The sequence below is a fragment of the Peromyscus eremicus genome, chromosome 8a, assembly GCF_949786415.1.
Source record: "Peromyscus eremicus chromosome 8a, PerEre_H2_v1, whole genome shotgun sequence".
NCBI lineage: Eukaryota > Metazoa > Chordata > Mammalia > Rodentia > Cricetidae > Peromyscus > Peromyscus eremicus.
Genome location: NC_081423.1, coordinates 37,576,762 through 37,601,625, shown reverse-complemented (window position 1 = coordinate 37,601,625; position 24,864 = coordinate 37,576,762). Strand labels below are relative to the sequence as shown.

Here is a 24,864-nt window from a genome sequence, read left to right as displayed (position 1 = left end):
AATTTTATTGACAAATAAGCACAAAAATTGCTAGCCCAGTAATAAGCTACAAAGTAACAGAAGAAATTATGTTTTTAGAACTGTGGTTAGCCACCATGAAAACAGGAGACACAGTACAGCCTATAAGGGCAAAATTCCCAAGAGTACCACACACAACCACAAAGAAATGATAGCAGCCTGAGTACCCAAAAAAGGGTAAAAAGGCCAGGAGTGGTGGCACACACCTTTAATCCCAGCAAGCAGATCGCTATGAATTCAAAGCCAGCCTGGTCTACATAGAGAGTTCTAGGCCAGACAGGGCTGCATAAAGATATCCTCTCTCCAAAAGAAGTGTGGGTGGGGAGCTTAAATCCTGAAATCAAGCAACTGAGTTACCTGTTACTTATATTCAATTACGACAGTCTAAGTCAGTAGTTCTCAACCTTCCTAATTCTGTAACCCTTTAATATAACTCCTCATGTTATGGTGACCCCAACCATAATATTATTTTTGTTGCTACTTCATCACTGTAATTTTGCTACTGCCATGAATCATAATGTAAATAATCTGTGTTTTCCAATTGCCTTAGGCAACTCTGGTGAAAGGGTCATTCAAACACCCAGGAGTTACACCCCACAAGTAGAGAACCACTGGTCTATGGAGGAGTCGAACACCTAGGACAGGTAGCTTTTTGCTTTAAATAGCATCTGTATTTCTCAAATTGCTGATTCTATTTTTTTTCTGCAACAGAAATTTTTGTAATTCTAATGCAGCAACCCTTCCATTTCTCAATGGTCAATTCTTTTCCCAACATTCTCTATTTCAAAATTTAACGTCTTTAAACTCTTTCCTCACCCACATTTCTTTACATATGACTGTTTACATGGGCATAGATGTGAACACATACAGAGCTTCCAGACTGAAACTGATCTTTTCTTATCAACCCACCTTCAAAGTTACTCAAATTCTTACCTATCTTTGCCAACTTCCTGCCTAAACAGAAAAAGTAACATTCAAACCTTATGATGCTGGTAACTTACTCAAGAATTCTGAGAAGTTCCTCCTTCTCTTCTTAATCTAATTCTAAGTCAGCTAGTGCCCCAACCCAACACTCTCCCTCAGAAATCTCTCTCAACTATCATATCTATCTTTAATTTCATTCTCTCAATGGCTTCACTTTTTTCCATAAATTCCTACATGCAGTCAAATCTCTTTCATGTATCTTCAATATATATCTATTCCTACAGCTGTCCAGTTTTAAAAAATGTAGTTGAAGGTCACCTGGAGGTCCCTACAACCCTTTCAGGAGGTCAGTGAGGTCTTCCACTTTCCAACAACTTACCTACAGGAGGTGAGATTTTCTTAACATATTTTAATCCCAACTGCTTAACCAGACCATTCTCACACAGATATTCTTTTGTACATATAAATCAAATCTAATTATGTTGTTGGATTCTAAACAACTTTCTGCTGAAGCCTAGAGAATGCATCTAAAAGATTTCCAACTGTGCTTTAAAATCCATTGCATATTTGTCACGGCTATATATTACCTATTACAAGCTTCCAGACAGTGATTAAATACAGAGGATACAAAGTTCAGGCCTATTTTGGGGAAACATGGGACATTTTTGACAACTAGGTCTTACTTAAAACTTCCTGTCTTGCCAAACCTTTCTTCCTTAGAAAGCTATTACAGGCTGGGGCACTGATACTTAATCTTTTATATTTTTCTCCTTTACTTGGAGTCAGACACGCATGATGATCTATGGTTCTTTTGGCTTTTCCCACCTCCCTCATTTTCTTTCTCATAGTCATTTCCAGTAATAAAATGTTTTGCATAGTTAATCCTGTCATGTACTTGCTTTAAAAAACAAGTAAAGAAACTAGCATATCCTCATTGGTATCTGACTGCATAAAGCATGAATATGAATTTGTTGCTGTGGCCCACAGTGCCCTTTGTCATCTTGTTCAATTCTTTCTTTTCTCTTTCATTGTTTTATTTTTGGGACTGCAATTTAATTACAGCATTTCTCCCTTCCCTTTCCTTCCTCCAAACCCTTACCCTCAATTCTTTCTTTTCATTTCCTTTACCTTTACTGTGTGCTCCACTCATGTGAACTTATTTACATGCTTTATGATGGTGTGTCCTGTGGTCTGGTATATACTATTACTTCTTCCTAGGTATTTCTTTCCCTAACTAGATAAATAATTCTTCAAGTTTAAGCATCTTATTGTCAAGGAAACCTTTCATAACTCTCCAAGATGAAATTCATACTTATATTTTAATCACAGCTACATAATTTTAATCTTGTATATACTATAGCATACTGTAGTTATATTATTTATCTAATGCTCACCAACTACAAATCCACTGAGGCAAAAAATGTGTTAGCATACCACTGCCTCTTCAGGGTCTACCAGAGTGCTTGTTATATTATGGATGCTTAAAAAACACTTGATTAGTCAACTGGAAACATAAAGTCAGAAATAGGTCTCAACTATCCTAATTCACAGTTAAGAGTGTAAAAATGCACGCCATGCATTACTTAAAGCCTGTAGTTTGATTAAATGGATTAAATTTCTCCTCTATATTTAAACAGAAAGGTCAAATACATCTAGTCTCCATAGTGTAATTTACTTTTATAAATATCAATTTATTGGTACTATTAAAATGAATCACTTTTTCTTCGTCTTCAAGACAGGGTTTATCTGTGTAGCCCTGGCTGTCCTAGAACTCACTCTGCAGGCCAGGCTGGCCTTGAACTCACAGAGATCCACCTGTCTCTGCCTCCTGAGTGCTGGGATTAAAGGCATGCACCACCACCGCCTGGCTAAAATGAATCACTTTCAATAAACCCTTGGAGTTTTAAAATGAATCAAATTATTTTTAAAAGGCCATTTCTTTGTTGCAGTTTTACTTCACTAGAATCAGTGATTAAAATCAAGTGAGCTTGAAAGAACTTTTTCTATAAGCTGACCTATACTATAAAACAGTCCTTACACTAAGACTAACCCACAGCAGGTACTTAGTAGCATCTCATTTGAATAAACATAAATTTAAAACATAAAATTTACTATGGGCTACACAGTAAGTGACAGGGTAGCTTGAACTACACAATGAAATCATATCTCAAAAAGGAAAAAAAAACCCATCTAAATAAAAGTTTTTACTAAATAAGGGTGGCTGTCCACTCCCTGATATTATGTATGCATCAGAAATATAATCAAGCAGCAATTTAGTTGTGCTTTCTAGACAAGAAATTGCAGAAATACTATGTCATTTTAAAATGCACTATACATGGTAACGATAATTAACTAAATTGCGCTGTTATTCTAATAAGCTTCTTAAAAGTCATCATTTGAGAATCTGCTCATATGAACCAGTTCATAAAAATGAGCACCATTTTAAAATGACTTTTTGGTTAGAGAAGAGAGTAGTGATAGTTATTCCCAGCTAAAATATTTCAGAGAGCTGGTAATGGCTTTCAATATCAATGACTCAGCCTTTCAAAGACACATTAAATTTAAAAACAAAAACCAATGAGGACAAATTAAACATGCAGAAGTTTTTTCTCAGATACAAAATGTATATTACATTAAAATATAAGAAAAAATGTTTTCCAAATAACATAAAGGTTATACATGTGAAATTTAAACAACCTTTCCATTTATACCATTAGAAGCTCTCTGGTTATACAAGAAATCTATATAATTAAGAAGTGGCTTCAAATACTTTTATACTGTTAACATTTGTTAACTTTATAAAATAAAAATAAGCCACCTACCTATATTTCCAAGCAGTCCATTAATAACTGTGCTGCTATCAGCCTTTAATGTATTGCTGTCCTGATTGATGAATTCAAGACTGTCTTGCAGCCTACAGAGGAAAGAAAAAACAAGGAAATTCCAAATACCTTTTATGTTTTTAATAGTAACTATTCACACATCCCAATGAAATTCCAAGTGTAAAACTTCTTGAACTATTTGAGGCAAAGGGGACTACTGGGAATAGGGAAGAAAATAGGAGGCTGAATATGAACAAAGTATAATAGAATGAACATATCATTATGAAATCTATTATTTTATATATTTGCTAAAAAATTTAAACCCTTTTTAAGTTAAAACTATTATTAGTAGTACTATAAGTATAAACTATGATGATGACTATGCAAGCACTTAAGCTATCAGTTAGTAAGCTATACCTGAAGGTCATATCCAGACGCTGTACCTTTTATAAATAAAGTTTCACAGGGGGACAGGTCATATTTTTTCATTTACATGTTGCTTAAGGCTGCTTTAATGCTGTAATGACAGCAATAAGAAACTACAGCATTCTATACAGCTAACAAAGTACAAAATATTTATCATCTGGTTCTTTCTGAAGTAAATTGTTGACACTGACATACATCACAGACAAGGTTTCCCTCATATTTTGGACTAAAATATTTTCTAAACATCTGGTGCTGGGAATGGTCAAAAGAGCAATTGCAGATAAGGAAGGGAACAGAGGAGGGGGAAGAGAGCAGCAGGAAGAGCAATCAAATCATCACACATTAAAAATGGTATATATTACTTTCATTTTCTTTGAGAATAACAAAAGTAAATACTATGCTTTCAGTATGAAATGTCTTTTCCATAAATTTTAAGAATTATCAGTTAAAATTTAGAAAAAAAGAAGACTGTAATGCTTTAAAATCAGTGATTTTTTTTTCATTTCTACTTCAGGATTAAATTTTAAAAGTTGGTATTTTGGCAACATCATTTTTTATTATATTCAAAAATAAAAGATGTAATTTCTTCTTTTGTAGTTTTCCAGATGTATCAGGAACCAAAATGCTGAATGCATTTCCATCATAGCCTAGTGTGCTCTTCTCAGTCTACTCTTCTATGTTGAGTTAGCAGTCATACCTTTGTATTTTTCAGTTTAATTATATTCAGAAAGGGTGTAATCTGGCTTCCATAAACTTTCAAACTTGGGTAAGATATAAAATATATGTACTACAATTTAAAAAGGCATTTTAATGTTCATTCTTGTATATCTTAAATATCAAATATCAATTTCCCCCTGCATCCACAGCACTTACGTATTGAGACTTCCACAGATACTGCTTCCAGTCCGGGCAGTGAAAACTTTGCTAAGCATTAGCTGTGGAGGTGAGCTAGGAAAGAAAGCACAATGTCAGAAAGAGATAAAACTAAAATACAATGACTTTTTGATTTACTGTAAATAAAAATTTGTACGTTAGAGATTTCATGACATCATCACAAGGGCTGAGAAGAAACACTAAAACTATGGCATCATAAGCTGGGCATCTGATGTGCTCAATCTGAGTAAAGATCTAAGAAATCCTCCCATCTTCAAAAAACCTGAACATCTACAATGAGTTTAACATAAGAACTGAACTCCCTCACCGGATCTGATGAATTTTCAAAGTGGATCCTTTGTAGCTCATTGCTACTGAGCCAAACATCATTTCTCCAAGCATATTGGCATCAGAAGAGCACCGAGAACCCTGAATAAAAATTAAAAACATTAATGAAATTAAAGAATTAAAAGCCTTATAATGATTTCAAACATTATTTTTTCCTTTATAAAATACAAACCTATGTTAGTTTTTCTAATAATTTTAATTCTGTATTATATAAACTGTTCTGCAATTTGTTCTTCATCATATGGTTTCTTTTTTTTGGTTTTTTGAGACAAGGTTTCTCTGCGTAGCTTTGGAGCCTGTCCTGGATCTTGCTCTGTACCCCAGGCTGGCCTTGAACTCAGAGACCCACTTGGCTCTGCCTCCGAGTGCTGGGATTAAAGGCATGCGCCACCACCACCCAGCTCATATGGTTTCTTATGTTAATCCTACCATATCACTAAAAAGAAATTCCACTTATTTTTAAATCTGTACAGCTATTGGTAGGTATAGTAATACCTATAATCCTAATAGTGGGGAGACCAAGGCAGGAATATCTCAAGTTTCAATCCAAGCTGGGTACTTCGGGAGACTCTGACTCATTTAAGGATGGAAGGGAGGGAGGAAGAGGGAGGGAGGGAGGAAGAAGAGGGTGGGAGGAATTTGCACATTATTTGATTACATAAAATTACCATACTTCAGGGCTGGTGAGATAACTCAGTAGTTAAGACCACTTGTTGTTCTTGCAGAGGACCTGGGTTTGGTTCCCAGCACCCACACAAAAGCTCACAACCACCTGTAACTTCAGTTTCAAAAAACACAACTCCATCTTGTGCCTCCCTACTAGGCATGTATATAGTGCACATACATTAATGTTGGCAAAACACTCATACACATAAAATAAAAATAAGTAAATCTTTAAAAAATACCATACTTCATCAGGTCAGACTAGTTACCAAGGAGCATTTAGATCACTTCTAGGATTTTACTACTAAAAATAATGCTCAAATAATTTTTTTTACAGTTATTCACATATTTGGTATGAATGTAAGTGGGTGAGTGTATATACTGAATGTGAGTACAGGTCAGAAAACAACTTGCAGGAGTTAGTACTCTCCTACATTCTACCACCTGGGTTCTACGGATTGAATTTGGCTGTGAAACTTGGCAACCAGTGCAGTTCTTTACCTGCTAAGCCATCTTGCTAGTCCCAAATCAACATTTGAGCCATGTCTTACACATGTATACACATCATTTCTCCAGTAGGTAAGCAAGGGTAGAACAAGACAGTATAAGTTTTACTACTTCCATTATGGCAAAGAAGCATCCACAAATGCAGCAATTTATAACTATCATGAATTTAAAAAAGATGTACTTGTAATCTGTAGACTTAATGAGATTTGTTTATAAACATAGAAAAACCATTCTAAAATAATATGCAATAAAAGACCACAAAGCCAAATTACCTTGAAAGAGAACATAAAACTGAAGTTATCACAATCCAGATTTAAAAATAGACTACGAATCTATAGTAGTCAAAACAGTATGGCACCAATAGAAAGACAAACAAACCAATGGAATGGGATCAGAGACCCAGAAATAAATCCACACCCATACAGTCAACTGATCCTCAACATGAGTACTAAGCCTATAAAATAGGGAAAGGAAAATCTCTTGCTACTGGGAAGACTAGATATTCATATGCAAAAAATAAAAACAGACTCTTATAGCATATATAAACTCAATGTGGATTAAAGACTTAAATAGGAAAAGAATAGACAAAGAAAATGGGGTATATATACATACAGTGAAATATATTTCAACCTGAGAGACATATTTTGGAGTATACAGTAGCAGAGATAAATCTTAAATTTTTAAAAAATTATTATTTTTTAGTGTCTTTTGCCTGCATATACATCTGTACACCACATAAATGCCTGGGGCCCTGGGAGGCCAGAAAAGGATACCAGATCCCCTGTGATTAGAGTTACAGATGGTAAATCAACATTTTTGAGTGCTACGAATTGAACCCAAGCCCTCTGGAAGAACAGCAAATTTTCTAAACAACTGAGCCATCTTTCCAGGCCTGCACAGATGAATCTTAAGGGCAGCAATGTTAAATAAAACAAGATAATCATAGAAAGACAAGCATTGCATACACTTCCACTTATCTGAGGTATCTAAGAAAGTCAAATTCATGGAACCAAAGAATAGAATTGGTAGTTACCAGGGCAAAGGAGAAATAAAGTTACTAATCAATGAGCTTCAGTCAAGAAATGAGAATAAACTCTTGAGATCTGCTGCACAACATCACATCTATAGTTAAGAACAAAGCATTGTATACTAAAAGTTTAATTAAGAAAAAGATTTAAGCCAAGTATAGTGGTCTTTGATCTCAGTACTCAGGAGAGAGAGGCAAATGGGTCTCTGTGAGTTCCAGGTCAGTAAGAGATACATAGTAAGACCTGTCTCAAAAAAAAAAGGGGGGGGGCAATTTACTTGAAATATCAAATGTCTTTTTTTCTCAAAGAATTAATTATTATTGTTCCTTAATTGTTGTCACCATATATAAAATGTCTTTTTTCTCCAACTCTTAATTATTATCATTCCTTAGTTGTTGTCACCATAATTATAAAAATCATTAAAAAATCAAAAGTCCATTTAGTTAGTATTTATACACCATGGCAAATATCACTAATTACAAAGTATTCTCTACTTAATTTTTAAAGAATTTAGCTGGTGGTGCATGCCTTAAATCCCAGCACTTAGGAAGCAGAGATGAACCAACTCTGTGAGTCTGAGGCCTTATATAGTCTATATAGCAAGTTCCTGGATAGTCAAGGCTATATATATAGTGAGATCCCGTTTTTTTAAAAAAAATCATTATATTTATTATTCATATGTATGTGTGTGTGTGGTTGTGTGTGGATAAGTCATGCCATAGCACAAAAGTAGAGGTCATAGGACAATATTTGGGAGTCAATTCTCTCCTTCCATTATGTGGGTCCTGGGGAGGGAACTTGGGTTGAACAGCAAGTACCTGTACCTGCTGAGCCATTTCATCAGCTGTCTCTACTTGATTTTCAAAACCCAATTTGTTCCAAGACATCAATGTGTCTAACTGCAAAAAATCCCATTTCACATTCTCACTTGAAGCCAGGTGATGCACTCACTGATGTAAGATTGGCCTAATGGTAGCAATTTTGCAGTAGCAATTTTCAGAACTACCCACTCACATGCACTTTAAAGAACTGGCTAATGAAATTCAAATGCAAATCACTAGAAATGGAGCTGCTATTCTTTGGGCAACAGAACACATCATCTCTGATGAATATAAAAGATAAAGGAACCCTGGACTTTTGCTGAGGACATCGTCAAAACAACAAATCCCATGTATCACATGACTCCAGATTAGTCATGTAAGGAAAATAATTCATAGTCTGTGAAATAGTCTAGTAGTCTAATCCTCATTTATAGTAGGAGTTATTGAAGTTATCTTTCTCACTGATTAATTTATTAAATAATCACATCAATTAAGCATTCCGTGGAGACAATCTAATAAAATCATGTAATTTGATATTAAAATTCTTTGTCTGCTAAAGCATACACCAAATGGTTAATGTGAGTATCAGATAATGTTAATATATTTTCATGTGAAACAATCTATAATAAAGATCACAAAATTAACAAAGTGTGTTATCACTGCTGCCTTTTATATGCTTTCTTTAAAGGGTCTGCTCATTCCACATACTCACTCCTGGAAAGTAATTCATAATGTTCTAGTTACTGGAGATCATATATATATATATATATATATATATATATATATATATATATATATATATTCTGAGACAGGGTTTCTTTGTGTAGCTTTGAGCCTTTCCTGGAACTCACTCTGTAGCCCAGGCTGGCCTCAAACTCACAGAGATCCGCCTGGCTCTGCCTCCTGAGTGCTGGGATTAAAGGTGTACACCACCACTACCCGGCTGGAGATCATATTTTATCTAGCATATCAAGTATAACTGAATGCTTTTACTTAAAAAAGTGTATTTTGTGGGATTCTGACATAAAATATAATAATCAATAACTACCTTTTGGATCATTACAATCTTGGTCAGTTTTCTAATATTTATTTATTTACTTATTTATTTTCTTACCTTGGTCCTTTGTTTAATAAACAAGATTGTTTACAACCTCCCAGAGGCCTGTGTCTACAACCTCCCAGAGGCCTGTGTCATTTGGTTCTGCGTCTATTCACCCCCTGCCCCCTGCTCTGCAAGTGGGACCCCAGTTGCAGAGCAAGCAACACCCACAGTGCATCTTAGCCTGAGTGCCCTGGATTTACCATCTGCTGCCCATTCCCCGAAACTCCCTTCCTCAAACCTTGGCTTTGCATATATTGCTGCTTTGAAAACTTTACATATAACCCCCTGGGATGCACAAGTGAGAAGACAATGTCAGATTAGCTTCAGTTCACTTGGATGTTGAGAAGTCTTAGCCAACAAGAGCTGAGACAAGAGAGTATCTTTCCATTCTGGTGTACAGTCAAAGGACTGCCCTGACCATAATCTTGAGGACAAGATTAATGACTGAGAAGCACAGCTCAGACAGAATATCAGGTTCTCAGCATCTGATCATTACTTTGCGTGCAGGAGAAAGCCCCTGAAGAGCCAGTCCTACCAGGCGGTGGTGGCGCATGCCTTTAATCCCAGCACTCAGGAGGCAGAGCCAGGCGGAATTCTTTGAGTTCAAGGCCAGTCTGGTATACAGAGCAAGATCCAGGACAGGCACCAAAACTACACAAAGAAACTGTCTCAAAAAAATCTAATATTTATTTTTAATCAAATAATATATACAGAAAAAGCAATTTTATACAACTTAACAAATTAAGAAAACCTCTCAAATTATGTAAATTTCCTGAGTTATACAGGTGATATTTGGCAAAGCATTGTTAGGTGTTTGCTAAGATTCTGTTCCTAAGGTGAAGGAAAAACAAGAGTGTAACTGTGAATCACCTCCTAACATGCAGATCTGAGTAACTTTAGAATCCTTTTACATACATACATTGCCTTATCGATGGGTACAAGGACAAATTTCCACCCAAATGCAACCATCTCTTACAAACAGAATGACTAAGATTCTATTTTAGCACCACTAAATACAAAGTATGTTTTATTTGCACAAACTTGGGATGTCATAAATTCACAGTAGACAATATGAACTTAGGATGAAACTAAATTGATAGTATTTCACATAGTAAGCTTATATACAAGTTCCTATGTAGTTACTGATTTATTTAGCCTAAAAAAAGAAACCATTTTATTTCTGAAAAACAAAGAGGTATGTTTAATCCTTGTAACTACACTTTAATTTCCTACTATTGCCAAACTTTACTGGTATTTTAATTTTATTATTTAATAATAAAGAGGTACAAAAATAAATTACTCTGGGTACTCAATAATATGAATTAAGATAAAGATGAATAAAATATCTGCTACCAATACCATAGACCTCTGTATTTCACCATCTAAGATTTTCAAAATTATAAAAACTTACTTATTTAATGAATTTATCCATCTCTACAGCTACAATGTAGGCTCCAGGAAGGTACATTGGTACATGGCTGACACTGGTCCCTAGGAAGGTGATTAAAATGATTTGTAAATGAATAGATGTGTGATCTTACCTGGTACTTGGGACACTGGTCTTTTACATCAGAAGATAAATTGATAGAGCTATCCAAAGAGGAAGAACTATCTCCTCCTGGCTTCAGCTGACAGCACTTCCCAAAGACCTTGACTTGAGCATCATTACAGAGCTTCTGAAACACAGAGGATACTCCCATTTATAGTCCAATACATTTCTTTTTATCATAGATAAACTTAAAAGCAACATTTAAAAAAAAAACCTTGGATAAAACAAGGATGAGATAATTGAAAATAATGCAACTTTAATACAATATTGTATTTTTCTCTATTTCCTCCAGTACTATTTGGAGTACATTTTTTTTCTCAGAACATTATTAAACCATAGGAATTTTCTTTATTATATGGCTAACACAATATTCATTAATTATAACTTAGTAATCTATAATGGTGATTTTGAAATTATTTATTTTCAAAACTTTATACTCTTAGAAATTATTGAGAACATTTAAGGACGTTTGTTTAGGAGTTTTATCTATTCATTATCTTAGAAACTAAAGCTGAGAAAGTTTTAAATGTCTAATTAAATTTAACAATAATGTCACAAATTAACAAACAACAGTGTCATGAAAAATTAACCATAGTCTGTGAGGAAAGAGAAACGTAAAATAGATTTATATTTTATTATAGGCACATATACCTGCTTAACCTTTTGTGTTTGGAGAGGGCAGTTCAAGACCTGAGCTCAGGGGTATGTGCATGGTAGGCACGGATTCTACCACTGGGATACAACTCTAGTGCCAAGTCTCATCTTCTAAAATTAAATGTATTTATGTGAAGAACAGATAAAGAATACATTTTAAATCTAGATGATTGTGCTATCAAGTAAGACTAGATGAAAGACTCACTACTTTTTTAAAAAAGATTTACTTTTATACATCTTTGCGTTTTGCCTGCATGTATGTTTAAACACCATACATGTGCCTGGTGCCCATAGAGCCAGAAGGTGGTGTTGGATTCCCCGGAAATGTAATGAAGGATGGTTGTGAGATGTTGGGAACTAAAGCAAGTACTTTCAACTATGGAACCCTCTTTCTAGCCCCAGGACTCATTTCTTTTACTTTATTCCTTTCCCTCTCTTCTCCAACCCATTGAACTCTGGAGCTTTCATGGCTCACAACTAGCACAGCTGCAATTCATTTAGGTCTGTAACACCACTAAAACGTACTCCAATGCTTGATCAGTTTCAAGTATGTTGATTCTTCCATGTGCAAGACCTCAGATTTTCAGAAGAAGCAACCAGAGTGAAACTGCAATTTTCTGAAGAGTAACTACTTTATAGTTATATTACCACCAAAGGCTCTTTAAAACAAGGTACAGATAACTTCCACGTCATCTGTAATCAAATGTTTCAAGTAAAAGGAGCTTTAAAACGTTTGAGTAGATACATTGAGTTCAAATCCTATGAATAGGTTATGTGAGTTCTTAAATCTTAGTTTGCTATCTGTGGTATGGGAAGAGAAACCATAATGACACAGAATTTCTAATTACAATAGTCTAGAGAACTAACTTAAACTTATTGATGTATAGTTATAAGTAGGAAACTAACCTAACTGAAGTCAAGGATTTCACTAGATACTTTTATTTATATTATTTCATTTAAATGCTTGTTAATACCATTTAGTATTAGTATCCTTGGCCATATCTTTTGTTAAAAATTCTTCTCTCATATATTACTTTCCAACCAAAGTTTCCCTTCCCTGCACTCCTCCCAGTGCACCCTGCCTCCTCTCTCCCCTAGATCCACTTCTCCTCCATTTCCCTTCAGAAAAGAGCAGGTGTCCCAGGGATATCAACTGAACATGTCCTGGGCTATATCTTAATAATTGTATTACTTACTAACAAAGTATTGCCAACAAAATACTAGTCCTCATGTACAATTCAGCATGGAAGATATTACTAAAATACTCCATTTTACATGGGAGAAACATGAAGCAAAGAGACATTGCCTAAGTCTGTTATGTAATTACAAATAAAACTCAGTTGGCTTTATTTACCTCATACTACAAAGCACATTTTCAGTCAACCACAGTACTGAAGTGCTATAATGTGTCTCAACCATCTCAAGCTGCCCCCACCAAAAAAAAAAGTCCCAAGCTCATTTTTTCCTCTTCTTGTCTCTGTCCACAGACAAGTTATTTCTCAAAGATCTGGATCATTTCAATAAATAAAAGAACTTAGAAAAAATCATTTAGAGGCTAGAACTAATATATGTTCATTATATTGGATTCTCCTGGCCTCTACATTCTCTAAGGGGACAGAGCTTAAAAGTGTGTATGTGTGTGTGTGTGTGTGTGTGTGTGTGTGTGTGTGTGTGTGTGTGTGTGTTAAAATGTGTTATGCTATAACAAGGCAACAAGACATGAGAGGCATAAATAAAAAGCCCATTGCCAGGAATGGGTTTCTACTTTTGGAGCTGTTTCTAGGGAGGTTCCACAGATCTCCAAACAACACAGGCTATTGTTTGGAGATCTGGTCTTGGTTACCTTCCAGAACTACACAGTAAGATCCTATTGCTGAAAACAACTCATCCAAAGTCACAGAACATGGTAAAATTATGCTGGGATGGACCTGGAAGCTTCAGCCCTACTAGCTACTTTTCATAGTACTAGAAAGTGCTATCCAAGGTACTAGAGGAGAAAAGTAATCAGCAATCATTCCCAGCTAGGAACCCTACAAGTGACAAGAATGACTGGTCTAGAATGACATGTGCACTGGGGCAATAGTGGCATGAAACACCATGGAAGTAACTGACCACTTTCTGGTTAGATTTAAGTCTCATTCCACAAGGTAAAACCCATATCTGGCATCATCACCAAGCCAAAAACCCATGGCTCAACAGGTCACAGACTTGAGGGGAGAACTATCTACTATTATGCTGCTATACGGACATATTATTAAACTGAAAATCCTAATGATTTATCATTATACCAACAGATCAATACATCTCTCAACCCTCACCCGAGAAACTTCTATTTGCAAGAGATGGTGATTAACGAAATGATTCACAACTGATGAAGATGCAGAGAGTAAGAGACTGTAGAATGTTTAGCTCTAAAGGGAACACATATACTGTACTTCCTAAGGTTCAGGGATCACTACAGTAGATGGCTGGAAAAGAGTAAGAGTCAGAGGTATTAGATAATTAAAAAGAAACATTATCTTCTGGACACAGCAGAGCAGCTACACATATGAACTCACAGGTGGTCAGGACAGCACGTACAAAACCTGTGCAAGTCTAAGTCAGAAGAAATCCCAGAATGGAGAGGGGAGTTGGACACACAATCCCACTCCTAGCTGTAGAGTTACTGGCAACTATTAGCTGCTGACAGTGGAGAGAGATGCTTTTCTCTGTGAGTGTAGGCCCTAGAAAGCTGACCATGTCACAGTAGAAGACTACATATCTAAGAATATCTGAGCAACATAAATTGGTGTTGAAGGGTTTTGTTTTTTGTTTTTTGTTTTTTTTGTTTTTTTTTTGGTAAGTGACAAAAAGTTGGGTGCACAGGGAGTGGAGTTGATTTGGGAAGAATTGGAATATAAATACAATGTGGGAAGAGGGGGTGTAAATGTCATCAAAATATGTTGTATGAAACTCTCAAAGAACTAAAAAAATATTTTTAAGGAGCTCTTTGAACACGAGAATCCTGCATTTGTGGGCAATACTAACACAGGGGTTATTAAATGAAAATTTCAGTGCCAGACATGGGCCACCACCCTGTAAGTCACTGGTAAGAGAAGCCCTAGAGACCTCCACATAAAACAAGCTATTGCCATTGCTCTTGGTTGCCAACATTCTTGGATGGTAAGATCCTATTAGGGACAATATAACACACTTTGGTTACAAGACACAGAGAACTCAATTTGAAACTGATCTAAAAAAATTCCTCCCTACTGGCTAGTTTTCATAATGCAGAAGGTGCTATGAAGGCCACTGTGGAAGAAAGTGGTATTACCCAGCAGTAAACCCTGAATGTTACAATACTGACCTGCTGGGTAATATGTTATCATTGGTAAAACAGTGATGTAAAGATTACAGGGATAACCTACTGCTTTCTGATTAGATTTGAGGCCTGTTTTACAGAAGAGATGTGGTGATGTATTGTGTCCCCAATATATCATGCACCCTAATAAAGTTTATCTGAGGATCAGAGTAAAAAGCCAGCCACTATAGTAAACATAGAGATCAGGCAATGGTAGCACACGCCTTTAATCCTATCACTCAGGAGGCAGAGATCTGTCTGTATCTCTGTGAGTTTAAGGCCATACTAGGAACAGAGCCAGGCGTGGTTGTATATACCTTTATCCCAGCACTAACCATAAATGTCTGGAGATCTGTACAAACAGAAAAGGAAGTGACAGAGCAGGGTAGGAAGAGGAAGTGATGTAGCTGGGCAGAGAAATGAGACGGCAAAACAGAAAGGCATATAGGCGTGAGTATACAGGAAGTAGGTCTCTTTGGAGACTGAGGTGTCAGTGAGGTGAGGTTGTCTGTGGCTTGTCCTATTTCTCTGATCTCTCAGTTTTTCACCCCAATATCTGGATCCTAGTTTTTTATTAATAAGACTGTTTAGCAATTCATCTTACAAAGAGAATTCATGGTTAGTACTATAAACCTGGTCAAAAGCCCATGCCTCAGTAGGTCTGGCTCTAGCTGGGAACCTACTACTTTTATTTTGCTAAATGAACATGTCATCAAACCACTTTTTAAATATTTGTACTTATGCCCACTGAGTAGTGACACTGTCAGCTTTGTTCAGAAAAGCTTGTTTTTAAGCCAGCTGTTTGGTGTATACCTTTAATCTCAGGACTCAGGAGGCAAAGACAGGCATATCCTTGAGTTTGAGGCCAGTCTGATCTACAGAATGAGTTCCCAGGATAGTCAGGGCTACACAGAGAAACACTGTCTCAAGAAAAAAATTTAAAAAATTTAAAAAAATCATCTCTTTGAAGTGGGCAGCAGTTAATGGAGAAATTCATAACTGGTGAAAGTGCTGAGAATAAGTGGCTGCTGAATGCGCTGTCATAAATGAGATGTCTATGTCACCCCTCCTAGACTCAGGGATCATTATAGAAGAGAGGGTAGAAAGAATGTAAAAGCTAGAGGTTGGAGTGGAATGTTACAGAACACTATCTTCTGGACATGATATGGTCACAGCATTCTTAAACTCATAGCTGCTGTAATTATTTGTACAAGACTAGACCTGTCAACATCTTGTTATAGGCTGGAGAGGACCTTTAGGCACTTAATGGTGGTGGAAGGCGAGATTTTTGTTTGTTTTTCAAGACAGGGTTTCTCTTTGTTGCCCTGGCTGTCCTGGAACTCACTCTATAGACCACACTGGCCTTGAACTCACAGAGATCTGCCTGTCTCTACCTCTGGATGACTGAGACAATTCTTTCAGTAGTATAGCTGCTGGCAAGGTACCTATGCTCCCATAAATAACCTCTAATCCATGCTCTTATAAGCAACCTTAATGATATTCATCAGGTCACAAAAACAAAAATGATGAAAAGTAGGGAGAGTAACTGGGAAAAAGATAGTGTAGTAGTTTAAATGTAATTGTCCCCTATAAGCTCATAGGGAGTGGCACTATTAGGAGGTGTGGCCTTGTTGGAGGAAGTATGTCATTGTGGGGGTGGGCTTTGAGGTGTCTTATGCTCAAGCTATACCTAGTTCAGACTACTTTATGTTGCCTGCGAGTCAAGATGTAAGAACTCTGAGTTCCTTCTCTAGCAGTATGTCTGCCTGCATGCTGCCTTGCTTCCTGCCATGATGATAATGGACTAAACCTTTGAACTATAAGCGAGCCACTCCAATTAAATGTTTTCCTTTGTAAGAGTTGCCTTAGCTATGGTGTCTCTTCACAGAATAGAAACCCTAACTAACACAGATGGGAATCAGTGGGAGTGGGAGGGAGATACAGGATATTGAGGGGATAAGGTTGAGTAGCAAGTGCATAGCATTGAAGGAATAAAGCCAACAGACATACTATTATGAAAGAGAAAAGACCAAGATACTCCATGGAAAGATCACTAGAAAAGAGTAAGAAGAGATAGAAACACCAAAAACAGACGCCAAGGACAGCCTAACAGAGAAAGAAAGAGACACTAGCAGACACTGAGAAACAATAAAGAAGGAACAGATACAGAGAAGGACTGGGAGTATGAATACCATGTCTCCCCAAAATTGGTGTTAAAATATGAATCCCTGATGGTATAAATGTTCTTTGGTCATAAGGGGGAGCATCTCATAATGGGAACAGCACCCATACAGAAACAATTTCACAGTGCTCTTACCCTCTTTTCTACATATGAGGTTACAAGAAATCAACAGTCTGTAATCTGGAAGAGAACCTGACAAAAACTCAACATGCCAGCACTCCATCCTGACCTTCTAGTCTGTACTGTTTTGTTATTCTGTCTGAATAAAGACACACACAGAGAAAGTTAAACATTATTTTGTTATGGTCAAACAAGATGGCTCAGTTGGTATAAGTACCTGCTATTCATCCCCAGAATCCACATGGTGGGAGGGGTGATTCCTGAAACTTGTCATCAGACTTCCACACACAATAAAATAAAATTAACAAATTTTTTAAATTTTCTTGATGTTAGATAGTGACTCTTTATCAATATATATGTAGGCAAAGAAAAAGGTCACAGAAAAAGACATGAGCAGGAGAGAATAATGAAGCATCAATCCAGAAAAGATGGGCAAGAGATTTGGAAAACAGTATAAATCAAGACGTACAGAGCAAATTAAGGTTTAAAAAAAAAGGATGCAGAATAAATGAAATGCACAATGAGCAACATTAATCAAAATAAAGGTGCCAGACATTGTAATGTAGTAAAATGGTGGTGCACGCCTTTAATCCCAGCACTCAGGAGGCAGAGGTAGGCGGATCTCTGTGAGTTGGAGGCCAGCCTGGACTACAGAGTGAGTTCCAGGAAAGGTGCAAAGCTACATAGAGAAACCCTGTCTCGAAAAACCAAAAACCAAACCAAACAAAACAAAACATTACCAGACACAAAGAAAACCTCAGTAAATGTTGGACTAAAAAAAGCAAGAGTATTATTAATGTTAGTTAATCTGTCAAACTTAGCAAATTTTTGTTAAGTTTTATAGTAGCCTAAATACAAAGAAGTGCCCATGATCATATTTATAGTTGTTTTTAGATTTCAAAGGTCTTGGTCATCTCCATTTCTATGACTTTGAGGTATCTTACCACTTACGCTGTTCAAACTAAAATGGTAGATTTATCAAACATTTTCCCCATCATCATATCCAACTACTTTTCATAAAGCAGACAAGGTAACTTTTTGAAATTCAAGTTTGATATCTTCAGTGAGTTCCCTCTGTACTTAGGATATGATCCAAACATCTAACCCTGAAACTCGTAAGGCCCTGAATACTATGCCCCTGCCTCATCTCTACTCAACCTTCACCTCCAGCTACTTTGCATATTATTTGCTATCACTCCAGCCAAGGTGGGTTTTTTTTAATTCTCCAATTTGCCAAGCTCCAAAATCACCCTGCAGACTTTTCATCAGCTGTTACTGTTATTTCTTCACATTTCAGCTTTTATTTTACTTTTTCAGTAAAGGAGACTATCACTCAAACTGATGGAAAGTTCCTTACTTTTGGCATCTTATTAAGTGTTCTATAAGATTTCTTCGCAGTACTTTCACAATTTAGAATTATGTGTAGATTTATTTGTTCATTATCTACCTGCCCTAATAGGCTATATGTAGAAAGGAAGAGGGCACAGGCTACTAAATCTCCAAGTATTTAGTATTTTATAAACCCTTGGGTAACTTGTATAGATGCTTTTTTTTCATCAGATTACAAAATGTGAGAAAGGGGATAAACAATCTACACAAAGAACAATCTCTAAAAGGTTAAATTTTTTTTTTTTTTTAGGATAAATGGCATGTTCTCACATTTTTTCAACTACTTTTTTTTTTTTTTCGAGACAGGGTTTTTTTTCTCTGTGTAGTTTTGCGCCTTTCCTGGAACTCACTCTGTAGACCAGGCTGGCCTTGAACTCACAGAGATCCGCCTGCCTCTGCCTCCCAAGTGCTGGGATTAAAGGCGTGTGCCACCACCGCCCTGAAAATTCTTAATAATTAGGTGCAATATAGTAAAACCTAGCAATCAAAAAAGATGAACACCTATTATTGTGGCAGATGCTAAAGACACATTTGTAAATAAGATAACAGACCAGGACAGACATATTCATGTTTTTTTCAGAAGTCAAAAATCTCAAATGAACCCAATTCTTTAAAAAAAAAAAATTCTCAATAAAAAGTTCAACTGATAGAAAAAACTTTCTCCAAAGTATTTTGTTTTCAGTTGATTATTGGCATGTTGGTAGAAAGTGGCAACCTAAAAAGAGGGAGAAACCCATTCGAGGCCCAGGGCACTTTGTCTTTATGTCTTAAGATGTAATGGCAGTAGCCAACACTACACTAGGCTCTCTTGGCCAACCAAATAAATGTGTTATTGTTGCTAAACTAATAACAATGTTTCAAAATACGTTGTTGAAGGTTTAAAGAATAGATACAGGTTCTTGCCTCCACTTTAGAGTAGGGGAAAGTATGTTATCAGGACTGCAGACTTAATTTGCTTTATACCATCAGATAAATATTTTCCGTTCTCTAGGTCTCACTTTCCCTGATTGTACAATCAGAGGTTTAACCAGATTCTCTATAAGGCTCCCAGTAGTTCCTAGGTCATATTTAACAACATCATCATATAAGGTAGTAGCTCTCAACGTTCCTAATGCTGAGAGTCTTTAATACAATTCCTCATGTTGTGGTGACCCCCAACCATAAAAATCATTCTCTGTTGCTACTTCATAACTGTAATTTTTCTGTTATGAATTGTAAGGTAAATATTTGTGTTTTCCAATGGCCTTAGGTGACTCCTGTGAAAGGGTTGTTCCACTTTCAAAGGGGATGTGACCCACAGGTATAAGGGAATAAATGTCAAACAAAAACAGTTTCTGGTTAGATTGATAACAAGTAACCCAAGTGTTGTCTTAAAAAAACAAACAAGCAAACAAACAAAAACTCATGGAGTAGACCATAAGTCAAATCAGATATTTGTTGGTTAATCCCACAAGCTTTGTGCCAACATTGCTCTAGCATATCTTGCAAACAGGACATCACTGTAGATCAAAGGGTTGGTGTTTACATTTCTCCTTTGGTAGCATGCAGAGTATCTTCCTATAACAAAGATGCTAGCACATAAGGGTGAAGGCTCTATGTAGGCACCAGCACAACTTCTCCAGGTTCAATAAGTTGTGTAGGTGTTACCTTCAGCAATAAGGCCTTGCCATCAGTTTGTGGAGAACAACCTATAGTCTTGGTTGTTTGGGGGTTCTTAAGAGACCCCTTTGGCAAACAATTCAATTAAATATAACCTATTACCAGTAATGGAAGCTTCATTTAGTGACAAGAGATATCCAGTTGGATCTGTCTCCTCCATTATATATGTACATATTTTAGGAAACTTCTGCTGTATTAGGTTTTCGTACTATCCATACCTAATACTGCTTGACAAAGAACCTGAGATTAGATAGCCCAAGGACCTAGGGTAAAACCAAATACTATCATTCTTCTAAAAGAATGCAGCAATAAAATGACTCCAAATGACATTCTGCTGTACTCATAGACCAGTGCCTTGCTGAGCCATTATCAGAGAACCTTCCTCCTGTAGCAGATGGGAACAAATACAGAGACCTACAGCCAGACACACAGTGAGTTAGAGACCTTGGAACACTAAGCCATAAAATGATATCTCCATCAAAGCCCTCCCTCAGAGCCCAGGGAACCCTGCAGAAGAGAAGGCAGAAAGATCATAAAAACCAGAGGGGATGGAGGACACCAAGAAAAAAATAAATAAACAAAGCACTCTAAATCAACAGGATTAACACACATATGAACTCACAGAAACTGAGGCAACATGCACCAGGTCTGTATAGTCTGTAGGGGTCTGCACCAGATGGGGTCTTAAAGTTGAAAGGAGAAATAGGAATTCTTATTCCAGAATTCCATCCTTAATCCAGAAGCTATCTCCAATTGATAGCCACTTACAAATGAAAATTTAATGTTCTCTAAGGCAGCCTCACTGGGGAAACTAACTACTATTAAGGATAGGCTGCATATCCAGCAGTAGATGGCCAACAGAAAATGAACTCAATGGCATCTTTAGAGGTTCCTTGTCTTATAATGTAATGTCATGGCTTAAAAAAAAATCTTATTTTTTATTAATATATATATATATATATATATATCCCTCCCTACCCTACAGGTCCTTTGCGTATATATTATATTATGGCTACAGTTTAATGTTTTTAGGGAATTTCTCAGTGTGTGATTAAGTGGGTCTCTGCATCTATATCTGTTTCTTGTGCCTTGTTCTTTTCTAAAGAGAGACAGAAAGGGGTTAGATCTGGATGGAAAGGGAAGTGAGTAGGAACTGGAAAGAACAGAGGGAAGGGAAACTGTAATCAGGATATATGAGGGAAAAAAAGTTTATTTTCAATAAAAGGGAGAAAAAAGCATCTCAAAATTAGGACTCTGAATTTTAGACAGGCTAGAGATGTTTTGTATTAACAAAGTTACCATAGTTGAAATTATATTAATTCTTTCTTGATTATTAAAATACCCAAGATAAGAACAACACTCACCGATACTGATGTGTCCTCATTTTTTCTCTTAACACTGGAATCAAACAATACATTTCTCCCTCGTCTTTCACAGTCTTGATATACAATCAGTCGAATTTGGCTTGGGTCAAACTCTGGCAAGGGCCAACTTGGAAAAAAAAAAAAACAACAACAAGGATCCACTTTAGTTACCTTAATAAATACTCCACATAAATTCTTATAACTAAAAGTCTTATCTGATAGACTCAGAAGCTGTATTATTACTGAAGAACATACACCTGATCTTTACATAAAATGCCACTATTTGGTTCAAGGTGTTAAAAAGTTACATAGGTATGATTTTTAGATTAAAAATAAAAATACAAAAAAATTTTAAAAATTGGCTACTATCAACATATAAGAGAGAGTCAATTTATATAAAGGATTAACTTACTAAATATATGTAAGCACAAATTACTAATAAAAATATGCTGATCCCATGGAGAGATGATATAAGGTTAACTAATTTTTAAGTTGTTTTTCTACAACACAGAAGTATAAAAATAGAAATAGTTTTGCTGTAGGTCAAAACAGGGATATATTGTGAGTAAAACAGGCACACGAAAAGCTACTGCATTTTTATTTAAATAAAAGTTGAACCTGGCAATATTTAGTCTGAGAATAGCTACTATTTAAAATTCTACAAAAAGAAAGAAAAGTGAACTGCAGGTAGTACTCTAGTGACTGCCCAGTCTGCTACCCTCTTTCCGTGAACTCAATAATGGAGTTTGGGAGAAGTGGATGGGAAAGAGGGGAGGGAGGAGGAGGGAAACTGACAGCCCCAAAGTTTGAAGAGTGGTTACCTCAGAGAGCAAGGAAACATGAAAGTACAACAGGAAGGGACATACCAGGTGGATCAGGGCAGTTATTATGTCTCATCAAGACAACGCTGAAGTACATTTTTCACTTCACAATACATATTTGGGGGGAGGGGGAAACACCAGACCTTTATTTGTGCATTGTCACAATTTAAAGATGAATGTCTCTGTTGGAAACTGATAGAAGTCTGACCCTGCACATCAAGCTAAAACAGATATCCATCCTTAGACATCACCGGCTTGCAATAAACAGGACTCTACTCTAAAACTATGACAGAGGTTGAAAATCAAGAAGTGGGTTCACAGAACCCACAGAAAGTACAATGGCAGTAACTAAAAAGTATTCAGCAGCTTTGGAATCATCACTGGTGATCACGGCAAGGAAAGTTCTAAGGAGTAAGGAGAACAGAAGTCAGATTGCACAGGACTAAAGAAAAAAAAAGGCAACTGTCAAGAAAAGAAAGGAGTTGAGAATTAAGAGCGATGGGTGTTTTGTCACTAAGAAAGGAAATATGTGAACATGTTTACACTCCAATGCAGTTTGAGGTGGAGAGGAAATTACAGGTCTTTGAGGAAGTGGTGGAGTGAATACTGTTTAAAGAATTTAACTCAAGAACTGCCTTCTCAGCCTTTGCCTAGGATCAAGTTCAAAACAAAAAGTAACTCTTGCATTAGACTAGAAAGAGAGGCAAGTAAAAAGGAGTACGGCACTTGCTGGGAAGAAATTATGTTGACCAGGAACAGTAAGACTTCTGAGCAACCCTGTAATCCTACACATGGTTAACAATCATGAGAATATGACTGGCCACAAACTGCACAGGTGATTTTTTTTTTCTCTAGAAGCTTTCAGGGTGCTTGAATTTGAATCGGGCAGAGACAAAGTAAAGGATTTTGAAAGATAAATGGGCGAAAAGCAAAGGGGATCCTGAAGGTGTAGCAGAAAACTGCAAGAATACAGCTGAAACAATGGAGCCTAAATTAGGAAAATAATGAGAATATGAGGCTAGGAGAAGAAACGAAGGCATAAATAGTCAAAGTGCTAAGAAAGGAGTGGAGAGGAGGATCAGTACAGACATGCCACCAGAGAGGAAGAAAAACTCACAGTGCAGTGCTTACGAAAGTCAAGGAGGATGAGGAGAGCAGCAGTGCACAGAACCAAATGCTGCAAGAAGGCGAAGCTTCACAAATACTAAGTCAGCCATCTGGCAGTTCCGCCATTTGCTGGGCTTGGTTCTCTCACTAGAACAGCATCAGAGGAAAGAGGGGAGAGTTAAGTAACAACAGACAGGGGGACTGAGAAGAAGGGAAGCAAGATTTAAGATTCTAAATACTTCCCTGTCAAAGAGGATGACACAGAAACTGGGGGTGATATAACTGCCCATGTAAACTGTGTGGTTTTGAATTAAAAGGCAACCTACATAGTCAGGAAGAAACTGGAATTATCTTGAACCAAGACCAACAGTCACCTTAGACAGCCAGAAGAGGTGAGCTTATGAGGCTTTTCTCTTAAAAGATAAAGGCATGCAGATATGAAATGTTCAGAAATGTTTATACAAACATTTTTAACAAACATATTTAATGTTTATATTTCTAAATTAAGGGAAGGAACAGAAAAAGAATTTAAATGTAGCTAGAGAAAACTGGCAAATCAATGTTCTAGAAAAGTTAGAACAGAGCATACTACCAAGAAGGTCCCTGATGAACTGTAGAATATATTTAATGAGGTCAAGGAAAAAATGACCTACAAATGAAAATTACTACAGATGGATGTGCAGGGCTGAAGGAATGAAAGAGTTATTTAAATTTGATCATTTGTTTAATCTTCAATTAAAATCTTTAATTTTCAGAAGCATATACGAGTTGGTGGCCTGAACTAGGTTATAGGACTTAAGATACAAAAGTCTAATAAAAATGATCAAAATAGGGGAAAGTGCTAACCCTAGCAAAGGTACAATTAGACTGAAGACCCAGCTGAATCACAAGTTTGAGGTCAGCCTGGGCTACAAAATGAGATCTGATTTTTTGTCATTTTTCTTTACTAAGAAATTTTTCACTCACTCCACACACCACCCACAGATTCCCCCTCCTCCCTCCTCCTACCCCCAGCCCTCTCTCCCAAGCCTCCCCATATCCCCACATCCCCCAAACCAAGGTCTCCCATGGGGAGCCAGCAGAGCCCAGCACACTGAGCCCAGGCAGAGACCTGATTTTTAAATGATAATAAAAGTGACAGCAAGAA

The 24,864-nt window shown here is 36.6% G+C and overlaps 1 protein-coding gene across 2 annotated transcripts in view; it reads right to left on the bottom strand.

Moving 5' to 3' along the window:
* The window catches only part of Fnip1 (folliculin interacting protein 1), an 84,611-nt gene that overhangs the window by 31,349 nt on the left and 28,398 nt on the right, over positions 1 to 24,864 (bottom strand). For both annotated transcript variants that reach the window (XM_059270568.1, XM_059270569.1), the window contains exons 2-6: positions 21,790 to 21,916; positions 11,074 to 11,208; positions 5,392 to 5,492; positions 5,064 to 5,138; positions 3,765 to 3,856 (exon numbers count right to left, since the gene is read on the bottom strand). In XM_059270568.1, the coding sequence (XP_059126551.1) occupies positions 3,765 to 3,856; positions 5,064 to 5,138; positions 5,392 to 5,492; positions 11,074 to 11,208; positions 21,790 to 21,916 (530 nt within the window). The remainder of the gene's footprint in view (positions 1 to 3,764; positions 3,857 to 5,063; positions 5,139 to 5,391; positions 5,493 to 11,073; positions 11,209 to 21,789; positions 21,917 to 24,864) is intronic.